The sequence below is a fragment of the Nanorana parkeri genome, unplaced genomic scaffold, assembly GCF_000935625.1.
Source record: "Nanorana parkeri isolate BGI_ZX_2015 unplaced genomic scaffold, ASM93562v1 scaffold16, whole genome shotgun sequence".
NCBI lineage: Eukaryota > Metazoa > Chordata > Amphibia > Anura > Dicroglossidae > Nanorana > Nanorana parkeri.
Genome location: NW_017306284.1, coordinates 1313612 through 1326758, shown reverse-complemented (window position 1 = coordinate 1326758; position 13147 = coordinate 1313612). Strand labels below are relative to the sequence as shown.

Here is a 13147-nt window from a genome sequence, read left to right as displayed (position 1 = left end):
AAATATGCGTTGCCAGCGCAAATGACAATTGCGCTACACATGTTACATATTGAAGCGAACGTCGCAGTGTGAGCAATCATTTTAGGGCCATCAATCACTGATAACACTAAACTGATGAGCGGTAAAAGCTTTTAATGCGTCGCCTATGGCCAATTTTGGGTAATGTCGTTTTTTTAAGGCTTGACATGTTTGGTGTTTCTTTACCCAACGTGACTTTTATATTTTACCAAAAAATTGGGTAATAATAAATGTTTTAGAGTTTAATATAGTGGGAATCTGTTTTTTTTTTTTTTAATCTGTAGTTTTTTCTTAATATACTAAAAAATAAAAACCCCAGTGGTGATTAAATACCACCAAAATAAAGCTCTATGTGTCCCCAAAAAAGGGTATAAAATTCATTTCAGTACAGCGCTGCATGACGGAATAAATGTCAGTCAAAGTACCGCAGCGCTGAATACTGAAAAATGGCCTGGGTGGGAAGGGGGTTTAACACCCCGGATGTCAACTGGTTAATACCTTTAAATAAAAGTTTTATTTTTATCATACTTTTTAATATGTTTCTTTGCGGCTTAACAAAATAGGAGTCTTTAAATGGTGCGGATATTTGGGGAAATGGGTGTGGCTACTGAGGGGTGTGGTCACTAAGGGGAGCTGTAAAGCTTTCTCGCACAGGGCGCCTAAAGACCTAAGGCCGGCCCTGCACCCACCATCCACTGATTCAATGCATTGCTGGCTCCAACAAAAAAAATAATAAATGCACATCTTTTTCTTTATGAAGAAGTGTGTATTTATTATTTTCTCTCAAAAAAGTGGACTTTGCCTTTAACCAATAGCGACGAGATTTCGGGTATCAGATCAGTGAACAATTCATTTTGATTGGTTAGCATTGACTGGTAGTAGCAGCTGATAAGCTCTTGTATATTGCTAGTAAAGATTTGCAGCCTTGCTCTTTCCTCTCTGTAATGGACTTCTATTCAGCAGAGTAATACGTCAGGGAGAAGACAGCACAGAGCCTGCAACCTGCTGAGACATCAGCCATGCTTTCAGGAAAGTTGTGGGTGGAGAAGAGCTCTCGCCATTCATGACAATTCTGGGTGACTCCATAGCAACATCCAGCCACACACACACACACAGCAAGACAGCACAGCAATCCAGTAAGAGTCTCTGCTCCATAGAGATCAATGCTTTCCTTCCAAGTCACAGCTGAAGTCAGACATCCAGACTCTCGCTATGCTGCTTGACCCGTCAATCACTGCATGAAGGAGCTGAGCTCACACTGCCACTCGCCATGGGGTACAAGAGGCTGGCAACAGGTAAGAGAGAGCTGCCACATCTAATGCCAGTGATGAGAGAGCTGACATATCTAATGCCAGTCCATTACAACCTTTCCTCTTCAGCAGGTGTGGAGCTTCATGTCCCATCCAGATGCTGGCAGGGCAATGCTAGGACTTGTAGCTCCACAACAGGAGAACCGCCAACTGATGCATTCCTAAAATGGGATCACAAAATAATATAATATATATAAACAACATATTTGATATTGTTATAGGGAAAAGTGTGCCAGTGGGTTTTGCTTTATAGAGGAAAATTAAAGTATAACTAAAGCCAAGTATGGAATGGTGAGAATCCCTGTTATGTTTCTTTTTTCTTTTGTACCCCGTGGGGAGATTTCACTTTACTTGCTATTCAGTAGAAAAAAAGAAGTGAGAGATAATCTCTCCAAAGGGAAATACCCTCTTAGACAGTTGTCACCGGAACAAGTGTCCCTGTTTAAAGATGTTCCTTCTATTCCTGTTCTGGTGGCAACTCAAAATTTTGGTGTCTCCCTCACTTTCATTCCCGAGGACAAATTAAAGTGACGCTAAGCTCAGGAGGTAAATCTCAAAAATGCATTCAAGTACCTAAATTATTAACAGTACTGGACCTTATGAGTGTATCACTATCAGCTGTAGATCCCCAAATCATTTCTGAATTTGTGCTGACACTGTCCTTCCTTCTGGAGGGTGGCTACGTTTGTTCCCCACGGTCCCTGTGTGTGTTGTAAAGTAGTCACGGCTCCAAGCTCGCCCCTGTGATGGACTATAATCTCACGTTTAGTTTTCTCATTTGTATTGAGATTGTAGTCCATCACAGGAGCGAGCTTGGAGTGGTGACTACTGTACAACACACACAGGGACCATGGGGAACAAAAGTAGTTGACGTGTGTGTGTGTGATTTTTTAAAAATTATTATCCCTTTTGAAATAGAGGACACGGAGTCCTCTGCCCATACAGGTGGGGGAGAGCAGTGGGGATCTGAGGAGAAGCTGGAGCCTGTGCCGCTCCTCTTCTCCCTGCTGAGCCGTGGCAGTGTTGGCCTCCTGTTGCCAATGGTGCCCTGTGCTCGCCATGGCAACAGGGGCAAAGGGGTGCAGCCAGGCCAGCCCTGGTTACGCCCTCTCTCAGCTGTGCCTGAGGTGAGTGCCTCTCTCACCCCATGGTAGCTACAGCCCTGACTGAGGCCATTGATCTCGATGCCTCAGCAGTGACGAGCAAGCGGGGGACAGGGAGGCTCCTCCCTTCCTCCTTTACATTAGCTTTGGGGACAGGTTGGGGGTGGGACGTGCTGGGGGCGAGGCTGGGGAGTGCCTCACCCGGAACAAGAGGTACCGCATGCCACTGCTATGGGCTGAGGATGGTGAAGGACACTCATCAAGCTGGAGGGAAAACAAGGAGAACGCCGACTGCTGGGAGAGCGGGGATCAGGTAGATAAAACTGTTTTACCGAGGTACCCTAGACCCAAACAAGCATTTAACCCTTGCAATGCACAGAGATCCCCACTGCAAGGGGAGTTGTGTGTTTCCCCCGGCGATAAGCTGCACTGCAAGGGCTAACCGCTCTTTTGTGTCCAGGGAGGAAAATAAATAAGTACTGACTCCATCCCTTGTGCCGGCTTGCTCTTAGACCAGTCCTTCCAGCCTCACTCCCGATCCGCTGCAGCAGTCTAAGGTGCCTGACTCATCACGTTCTACACACATGAGGGAATTTATCAAAACTGGAGCAGATAAAATCTGGAGCAGCTGTGCATGGCAACCAATCAGCTCCTCTCTTCGGTTTGTTCAATTAAGATTTTAAAATGAGTGAGAGGCGCTGATTGGTTGCCATGCACAGCTGCTCCAGATTTTGTCTGCTCCAGTTTTGATAAATTCCCTTCACAGTGTATAGGACGCTGAGGGACATACCATCACTGCAGCGGAGGAAGAGACAGGCTGGAGGGAGCGTTTTCACAGCTGGCTGACTCCGAGGATCAGGTGAGTATAACTTTGTTATTTTCCACCCTTGCAGCGTGGGGGTTGTTTATAGATCAGGGGTAGCCAACCAGTGGTCCTCCAGCTGTGGTGAAACTACAAATCCCATGATGCATCTCTCTCCGGGAGTCATGTCTGTGGCTGTGAGAATGTTGCAATGCCTCGTGGGATGTGTAGTTCCACCACAGCTGGAGGACCACTGATTGGCTACCCCTGTTCTACATGACAGCGGTCACCAGTACAAATAGAAGAGTCAATCTCACAATTAGACTACAAACAGCAATAAAAACTTCACAGTTCCAAACCATTCCAAATGCTATCCAAAAACGTAAAATACAAGTTTTGCTTAGAGATTCTCTTTAATTGCTGTGTGTTGTCACAGGGAAATGGTACAAGCAACTCATTGAGGGCTTGTTCACACCAAGTGCATTCCAGATGCAGAGAAGTTACAGAACTGATAAAAACTGCGTCTAATGTATTCCAATGGTATTTTGGGATCTAGTTCACACCGCAACGTTCAGTTCCAGAGCATGTAAAAAAAACTGCAGCAAGCCCTATTTTTCCTGCTCTGGAACACTGCAAACGCTCTGGAACGCACTGAAAGCCCATTTTAGGCTAAAAAAGAAATAACATTTTATTTCCACATAAACGGCCCGGAACGCGTCAAAAACGTGGCAAAAAAGACGGCAAAACATACTGCACTGCGTGTGCAGAACAGTGGCGTGCAGTACCTCATAGTGAGGTATTCCCCCGCCCCGCCCCCACCGGCCGAAGCCCCACCCCAAGCTAGTGTGAGGGAGGAAGGGAGGAGACACTCACTAATTACCTGTCAAAAGCCGGATGCAGCGCTGCCTGTAATTAGCAGGCAGCACTCCGTCCATGACAGGTTACAGAGCGGGGAGTAATCTGCTCTGTAACCTGTTAAGGCCGTGACACATTGCATGCAAAGCCGTGCAGAGCGAAGCAAAGCTGTCCGCCAAGGAGCTTTGCGTGCAGTGTGTGAGCTGAGTGCAGTCAGTTGACTGCACCTTCAGTCAATCGGCTCGTGCTTAACAACCGGCCAGACGTCGCATCCCGTCGCGCCGGTTTATACGCGCGAGCCGATTGGCTGAAGTTGAAATTGTTCATCTCGGCACGCTCAGCTCCGCGAGCTCTCGCCAGCTGAGGTGCCCAGAAGAAAATGACATGACACACTGCTCGCAAAGGCAGCGCGCCACCGCTCCGCGCTGCTTCGCCTGCAGTGTGTCACGGCCTTTAGATGCCGATCAGAATGGAGAGAAAGCTGTTAGGTTCAGACTTGAAGCTGGCAGCTTTTTCCTCCATAATTCTGGGTGACCGCACATCGCTGCTGCAGAAACTCATGCAGATCTGGTCCGCATTTGGTGTGAACAAGCCCTTAAACATGTGATGACCGTATGTGACAATTCTGCACATTCTTATTATATTTATTTTGCAGGGCCTCCAAATATAACGGAAGATGTTTTTGTAAGTATAATCATTTGAATATTGCGCTTTGATATCATTTGTTACGTATTGTTGGCTTTGAATTGCTTTGCTGGTTTTGCTTTGAGTCTGGCTTGCTGTAGCTGTTTCTACTACATTAAAGTGATGAAAGATGTCCAGTCACAGGCTGGGGGCAGGGCCATGACCACCTGGGCTCAGAGGGGGTAAATGATGCTGGCCATCAGACTGAGAACATCGAGCAGCAGAAGAAAACCACCGCAGGGAAAATGTCTGGATTGAGGGCTCGTCATTCTTATTTTGCTATTTTGGGCTGGAGTTTTGCTTTAAACTCTTGGGCTGATATACTAGTTCTATGACAGTGACGTCCCTTGCAATAAAGCTGAGTGAGTTCAACCTAATTATATACTAATATTCAGCTCGGAGGTCAAGGATTGAGATCTTTCTGAAGCTCCCCACACAGGTATTTTGCCCTGGGGCACTTTCTCTTCAACATTAGTTTAGGTTTGAGATTGGGAACCATTCTGCAAAATACTGATCCATTCAAGTCTTAGCGTTTATTATGTTCGGCAGTCATTTACAGAATGATTAATTACCTGATATTGGTTCAAGAATAACCGCAGCTAAACATAACAAGAAATAAATAAATAGCCAAGATAACAAAACCAGCTTCTGCTACAATATTCAACTTCAGTTCAGAGAGTTCCCCTGTAATACTTTTTTCTGCCACTAGGTGTCCTCAGTCTGATGGCCAGCACCATTCAGCCCACTTCCTCTGAGTCCAAGTCATCCTGGACCTGCCCCAGCCTTTGATTGGACAGTGAAGGGAGAAGCAGCACAGCAGTGAGCTCATCTCTCAGTTGCTCTGCTCACTCCTCCCATCAGCATGCTTCTTGTCAGCACATGGATTGATTGTCTCCTAGTGCTGCTTCTTTCTTTCACACTCCAGCCCTGCTTTTCTGCGAGAGGCTGATACCAGGTCACATTCCCTTGCATTTAAAACATGCATTTAATGATGTATTCATATTTAAAGAGTTGCATTAATTTGTGTCTCTATAGCTACCCAGAGTTCACCTTTTAAAAAAATCCAACCTATGTATATCTAGGTTTACTTTCTGTGTATGTTTATTTCCATCATTCTTTTATTACCACATTTGTTTTAGACACTGTATCAACACTTCAAGTCTACAGATTACATCTCTGTTCTTTAGCACATTGGGAAAACATAGCTGTGTTAGGTATATGTTGCTAGGTGAGGCTGATATAGAACAGTCTCTTTACAGTTTCTTGTTACAATGATTGTGTGTGTACCAGCCTACAGTAGTTCTATCTGTGTTACTTTATAATACTCACTGTGATTTGGTGTAACCTGACAGTCACTGAACTTTAGGTAAACAGCTAAAAACACAGAGTAGATACACATATGGGAGCTGTTTTACCTGTCAAACGTTTGCATTTTTGTCCATCCATTCCTGAGATTTACACAGCTTTGGCACACAGAGCAGACCTGTCTTGCTGGGAAGGAGACCCGATTTTTCTCAGCTACAGTTTAGTAACACTTACAGGTCTTGTCTTACCCCTGGCCTGTGACTGGATAGTGAAAGGAGAAGCAGAACACTAATGAGCTCATATTGCTGCTCTCTCCACCTATCTGCAATATTTTGAGCATGTGAGCACTGTTGAAATCGGCATCTTCTGTTGCTTCTCATTGTCCAAATCTGCTGTACAGGGGACTGCAAGAGGCTGATACCATGTCAAATAAGGTACCTACACTGCTTACATTTGAAAAAATACATTTATTGATGTATTAATAAATACAGAGTTGCGTTAAACTTTAAAGGGGAACTATGAGGTAAGTGAAAATCACTCAACCTCATAGTTCGAACCGATGTGTGACAATGAAACTGTCACAGGTCGGCTCAATAGAACGGGAAGTGAGCGAACACATACTGTCGCTCACTCACTTCTCGATCATCACCCTGCAGAGAGCAGTGACTGTCACTCACGGCTCCCTGCAGGGATTCCCCCCCACTCTCCGATCCTCCAGTGCTGACTGGCGAGCGGACGGGGGAGGGGGCGGGTACAGCTGGCTCTGCCTCTAGATAGGCAGAGCCAGCTGTCACTCACGCAGCTAGGTGGATCCAGACAGGATCCGTCCTGGCTGCGGCGGTCTCAGTATACCGCGAGCTGTAACTTGCTATATACTGAGTTTTTAGGTCACGGGAGGACGCAAGTATATGTCCTCCTGTGACCCTTAAGAGAACTATGGGGGAAAACACTTACCCCATTGTTCTCTTTTAAGCTTTAAATGTAACCTTTTCCAAAACTATGTGACTGACAGACTCTTCTTTTTTGTTTTTGTTTCAGAGCTCACTATAATCTTTCTCTTTGATTGATGTCATAGTATTGAACAGAGAATATTATATAAAAATCTGGCCATATCATTTATTGCAGTATATTGAGTATTGATTGAACCAGAATGAGCATGCACTATAAAAGAATGTGGCCTACTGTAGTCCACTTCAAATATTCACATGCAGTCTTCATATTTCATCCAATGTGTCCATTTGGATTGGTTGAGTTTCAGCAGATGATGTCATGGTAGTTGGTAATTATATCATATGGAAGTACAGAGGGTGATAACCTGAAACTACAGGTCAGATCTGTGCAATTTGATCCGGAGCTTATTCAGTGTGGGGGGGGTCAGATAATGACATCATGAAAGGTATAGAGAATTCAGGTATTGAAGAACTGCCTGTCAAACTAGTCTGAAAGTGTGGGATTTTCTATAATCAGTCCTCACTCCCGATACCGCAGCTTGGATTTCATCACTTGCTCTATTCCCTGCACAGGAGGACTTCCTAGTAACAGATGATCTGCTTGTGGATTACTTCAATGAATTCCTCAGCCTTCCAGTAAGTGTTTGTTTACTATGCAGTCAATGGTAATCTCCAGTCGCCATTGTTACCGGCTTTGATACGACACACATTACTCTCTGTAAATGAAAAACTGTCTTCATTCATCCAATGACTCTAGGTAGTGATCTGCTTACTGCATACTAATATTAATGTCCATTAGGATGACTAGACCAGAGATTCAGATATGGAATTTAAGGAGGTTCCCCTTTAAATCAGAAGCTTCCCCCTTTCACGTTAGAGTCCCCCATTATGTCCGGAGCTTGCCTTCACATCAGAATCCCTCCTTTAAAAAAAGTAAATTGAGTTCAACCAATAGAGAGAGAGAAACAAAAAAGATGAATAAACAGAAAACCGCCATAAACAGACCCCTATACCCACAGTTGATCAAGAGGAGAGAAAAAAACTCCTAGAGAATGTTCCACCTTGCTCTAATGGGGGGGGGGGGGTATTTTCTGATCCCCTAAGGCAATCAGATATTCAGTGGATCAACAGTCTCTGGTATTATGACTTATACATGTTAAAGTGACACTAAACTCAGGAGTTAAATCTTAAAAATGCATTCCTGTACCCTAACTATTAAAAAAAAATGTATATTTGTGTATCACTCAGCTGTAGATCCTTAAATCATCTCTGAATTGGTGCGGACACGGCCCTTCCTCCCGGAGGGTCACTACTTTTGTTCCCATGGTCCCTGTGTGTTGTAAAGTAGTCACCACTCCAAGTTCGCTCCTATGATGGACTACAATCTCAATACAAATTAGTGAACTAAACATGAGATTGTAGTCCATTATGGGAGTGAGCTTGGCTACTTTACAACACACACAGGGACCTGCATTCTCTACATCAAGGTAAATAACGCCCAGTACCTTTCTGTAAACCCCGACCCCTCCACACTTACCTGCGGTCAGTCGTCTCCTCCGCTGGTCAGTCGTCTCCTCTGCTGGGACCAGCTTTCCCCAAACTTCCTGGTCCTGGGGGAAGGTACTGAGGGCAGAGGAGCCATAGCCATAGTGTAACTGTGGGAGCGGGGGTCGTTGCTTGCAGCAAGCTATGTCTGTCTATGGATGCACACAGCAAACTGCGGGAACAGTGTCTCCTCAGCAGGCAGCAGGTTGATGGAGACACCCACACACAGGGAGTTCACTATTTGGACCATTTATGTATTTTTACATGGTGAGCATATCCACCTTAATCACCTCTTCTCAAGGGAGAACAAATGGTCCAATATTCTTTTGGGGGCATAAACAAGCAAACTGACATTGGAAATGGAGGGTGGCGGCATTTACAGATATTAGGTGATCAGATCAGATGATGTCATTGGGCTAATACTGATCTTGGAAGACCTCCTGAGCTGATCTTTATCGTACATGAAAAGTCTATAGCATTGATTTACTAAAAGCGTTGAGGATATGCACTTAGCGTAGTAAGTAAGGTGAAGCTCTCTTCACTTTCAATACTGGATCATGTTCAAATAAAATTGCACAAACAGGATTTTTGCTTGCAAGTGATTAGACGATTGATGTAAAAGCAGCTTCACCTTATTTACTAGGCGAACTTTCACTTTTCAATGTGAAAATGATCTACCACATAAGTACAATAACCCCTTTAGAATAGTTGTTTTTTTCAGTCGGAATTATAATGATCCCTTTAAGTAGAACAGGGTTTCTGTAGCCAATTTTCAGACTGAAACTACAAATCCCATCATGCTTCCGTCTGTGGGAGTCTTGCAATGCCTCATGGGACTTATAGTTCCACCACAGTTGGGGTGACAATTTATCCTACACCTGGTCTAAGATCTAGAAGGTAAGTAAAGGGTTAGCTTCATGCTCCATTCCCCTTGTTAAACGTTTGGCCCCCAAAAAATGAATACATGTGATAGTGATAGTGCATCTCTCCCTCTCTTCTCTCTCTCCTCACTCTCTTCTCTGTCACTCTTCTCTCTCTCTTTTCTCTCTATTCACCATCTATCTTTTTCTCTCTCTCTCTCTCCGCTCTCTTCTCTCTCTCCGCTCTCTTCTCTCTCTCCGCTCTCTCTTTCTCTCTCTCCCCGTTCTCTTTTCTCTACCTCTATCTCTTTCTCTCTCTCCCTGCTCTCTTTTCTCTCTCCCTCTCTCTCTCCTCTTTCTCTCTCTCCCCGTTCTCTTTTCTCTCTTTCTCTCTCTCCCCGTTCTCTTTTCTCTCCCTCTATCTCTTTCCTCTCTCCCTCTATCTCTTTCCTCTCTCCCTCTCGCTCTCCTCTCTTTCTATACAAATATTTATAGGTATCTCTTTTTTTTCCCTTTTAGACATTCACTGAAGCTGTCAAATTCAACAAAACATATGGGATTTTCGAAGTCATCAGTGATTTTCCAGATCAGCTGAATCAGCAGATAAAAAAATTGTTGCGAGAGTATCAGCCACCAAACCCAATCTACAATGCCACCAGAAGCATCACTGGACTGAAAGACAAAAATTCCTCTTCTAATGATTTACAGCTGAACATTGATAACAATTATAATATTATGGTAAGCGATACTCATTGGTTGACTCATCAGCGCCTTTTAAACTTTCGTATTCCTGATTTCTAGTACAAATAGCGACAGATTTATTATCAGATTATATATTTATTCATTGCCAGATTATAGATGTATTAGTTCATGTTTCATTCCTAAATGCCTGCGTAAAGAGAATTGTCTCAAAATTGTGGCAAACCTCTTGGAGGACAGTTGATTAATCCTGAGGTTATCAGCTGACGTGAGGGTATGAAGCTGAATTATCTTTGTGCTACTTTAAAGGAGAACTATGGGGTCAGTGTTTTTCCCCATAGTTCTCCTAAGGGTCACGGGAGGACACAAACTAGCGTCCTCCTGTCACCCAAAGCTCAGTATACCGCAAGCTACAGCTCGCGGTATACTGGGACGGATCCCGACATTGCTGTCGAGATCCACCCAGCTGCGGAATTGACAGCTGGCTCTTCCTATCCAGAGGCAGAGCCAGCTGTGACCGCTCCTTCCCCCTTCCGTTCCGCCTGTCAGCTCGGACAGGGGAAGGGAAACCCTGCAGGGAGCCGTGAGTGACAGTCACGGCTCTCTGCAGGGATAGATCGAGAAGTGAGCGAGCGACGGTATGTGTTTGCTCACTTCCCGATCTACTGAGCCGACCTGTGACAGTTTCATTGTCACAGGTCGGCTCAAATTATGAGGCTGAGCGAAAATCACTCGCCTCATAATTCTCCTTTAAGTGCTCAGGAGCACTTCTAGAACGTGTGACAGTTTGGAGGTCTTTTAATGACGTAAATGCTGGGCGCAGTTACTGAGAAATTATGTGAATTGTCGCAAAACATGTGCAGTGAGTTGCAAAAATTAATATTAATTAATAATTAACAATTAGTTAACATTTAAGTAAATTAATATGGTGCAAGAACACTTAAAGATGCATAACAGAAGGTAAGACTTTGCAGTTAGTTAGCATGAGATTTTGTTCTTTGCAACTAAATATTTTCTCACAAACCCATTCATGAATTCCACCTGTTGCGCCTTGTCTGACATTAAAACCCAACTGATCTTTTAATCAAAATAAGCTAAATACCGAATATTGCAGGTTCATCAAACCTTGTACAGTTTGTTTACTATAAAAAGTAGCTACAGCCTTAGTAGAAAAGCCTGTCTCCTGCCAGCAGCTGCAGTGTGGGACCCTTGCTCTGTGTGTGGAAGTACTAGCCTTTCTGCTGAGGTCTGACATGCCCCCTGCTGAACCAGAACTTTGCTGATTGGTGAGCTCTGAGTTTAAGGGGTGGGGGTGGTGATTTGGTTGGTTAGGCCTCGGCAGAGAGACCACTACTTCCACAGATTGTCCTTCTCTGCAGCAAACTAGCAGGGGACAAGCTTTACGTTTCAAGCTGTGGATGCTTTTGATAGAAAAGAGACTGTGCTAAACTTTGCATACCCTTTGTTGTAATGCACCTAGATTGTAATTAGCTGATTTAATTTGAAAGTTTATTTGGACTTTAAAGATTACCCCGAGTCTGGCTCGGGGTTACCACTCCTAGCATTGAAAATTAACCCCGAGCCAGACTCGGGATTACCGCCAGGGAGGTTAAATCAAATAAAATAAATCATTAAAGGAGAACTATGAGATGCGTGCTTTTCACTCACCTCATAGTTCTAGCCGACCTGTGCCAATGAGACTGTCACAGGTCGGCTCAGTAGATCGGGAAGTGAGCGAACACATACCAGCGTTCGCTCACTTCTCGATCCTGTCACGGCAGTCGTGACAGGGGAGGGACTGGATTCCCCCGCTCCGATCCTCCAACGATGACTGGCGGAACGGACGGGGGAGGGAGCGGGTACAGCTGGCTCTGCCTCTAGATAGACAGAGCCAGCTGTCAGTCACGCAGCTGGGCGGATCCCGGCACAATTGTCGGGATCCGTTTCAGCTGCGGCGTCTCAGTATACCACGAGCTACAGCTTGCGGTATACTGAGCTTAGGGTGACGGGAGGACGCTAGTTTGTGTCCTCCCGTTACCCTAAGGAGAACTATGGGGAAAAGCCCTGACCCCATAGTTCTCCTTTAAGAAGAAGCACAGCCTACCTGCTCAGCTCTTCGGTTTTACACACAGGAATCGCTGTTGTACACCAGTCCACCCCAGTTCCTTTGGTTGGTTAGCTGGTGATCCTGGACCATGCCTGCTTGTAATGCTTGTAGATAACTTTTTTAATTCTAGATCCACTTTAATATTATGCCTATAAAAATATGACTGTGAGAATTGATTCTCAGACCAGGTGATCACTCTTTTGATTCTCCTGAATATGCACATTCAGACTTGTGCAGGCAGCTGAGAATCCTACAAAGAATAACTCATGATTGCCAGGATTCCCAAAATTGCAAAAATTAGGTGACATAGGCTCAGGGGTGTCTCGATCCATTTTGCCACCTGAGACCGAGAGAGGGATGGGGGGTGCTGGTGGTGCACGCACTCAGTTGTAGGTGGGGTGTGACGTCAATGGTTGTTAGGAGTTGGACAGGACGCCAGCCAGAGTGTCCCATTGTCCATTGTTGCTAAGAGTTGGGTGCAAAGATATGTATGGCCCTTACACATCTCCCCGTCCCCCCCCCCCCCCATGTAACCCTAAGATATGCTAATAATTTTTTTAATTGTATCAATAATCAGTGACGTGTTGGAATTACAGAGTATTACTGTAGAAGCACAATTATGACCATGATAGAACAGCTCAGTAGTAACAAGACCTACATCTCTGTATGTGGTCAATATTGTTAATCTGTTGTTGCTTAGAAGCTTGTTTGCAATAATCCTTTTAGTCACTGCTCATAAACTGGATACATTGTTGATGTTCCACAACAAAAAGTCACACCTTCCTTTATAAGAAATAGCAAATGAAGAACCTATATAGTTACATAGTTAGTCAGTTTGAAAAAAGACACAAGTCCATCGACTCCAACCTATAGAGATCGAGTCCAACCTATAGGATTGGTGCAATCAGA

At 44.6% G+C, this 13147-nt stretch overlaps 1 protein-coding gene across 1 annotated transcript in view; it reads left to right on the top strand.

The window, feature by feature from the left end:
- The first annotated feature begins 1288 nt into the window (after positions 1-1288).
- Positions 1289-13147, top strand: part of RGS22 (regulator of G-protein signaling 22) — a 74318-nt gene continuing 62459 nt past the window's right edge. Inside the window, exons 1-4 of the mRNA XM_018558972.1 lie at positions 1289-1313; positions 4744-4772; positions 7601-7663; positions 9952-10170. Coding sequence (XP_018414474.1) covers positions 1289-1313; positions 4744-4772; positions 7601-7663; positions 9952-10170 — 336 coding nt within the window. The remainder of the gene's footprint in view (positions 1314-4743; positions 4773-7600; positions 7664-9951; positions 10171-13147) is intronic.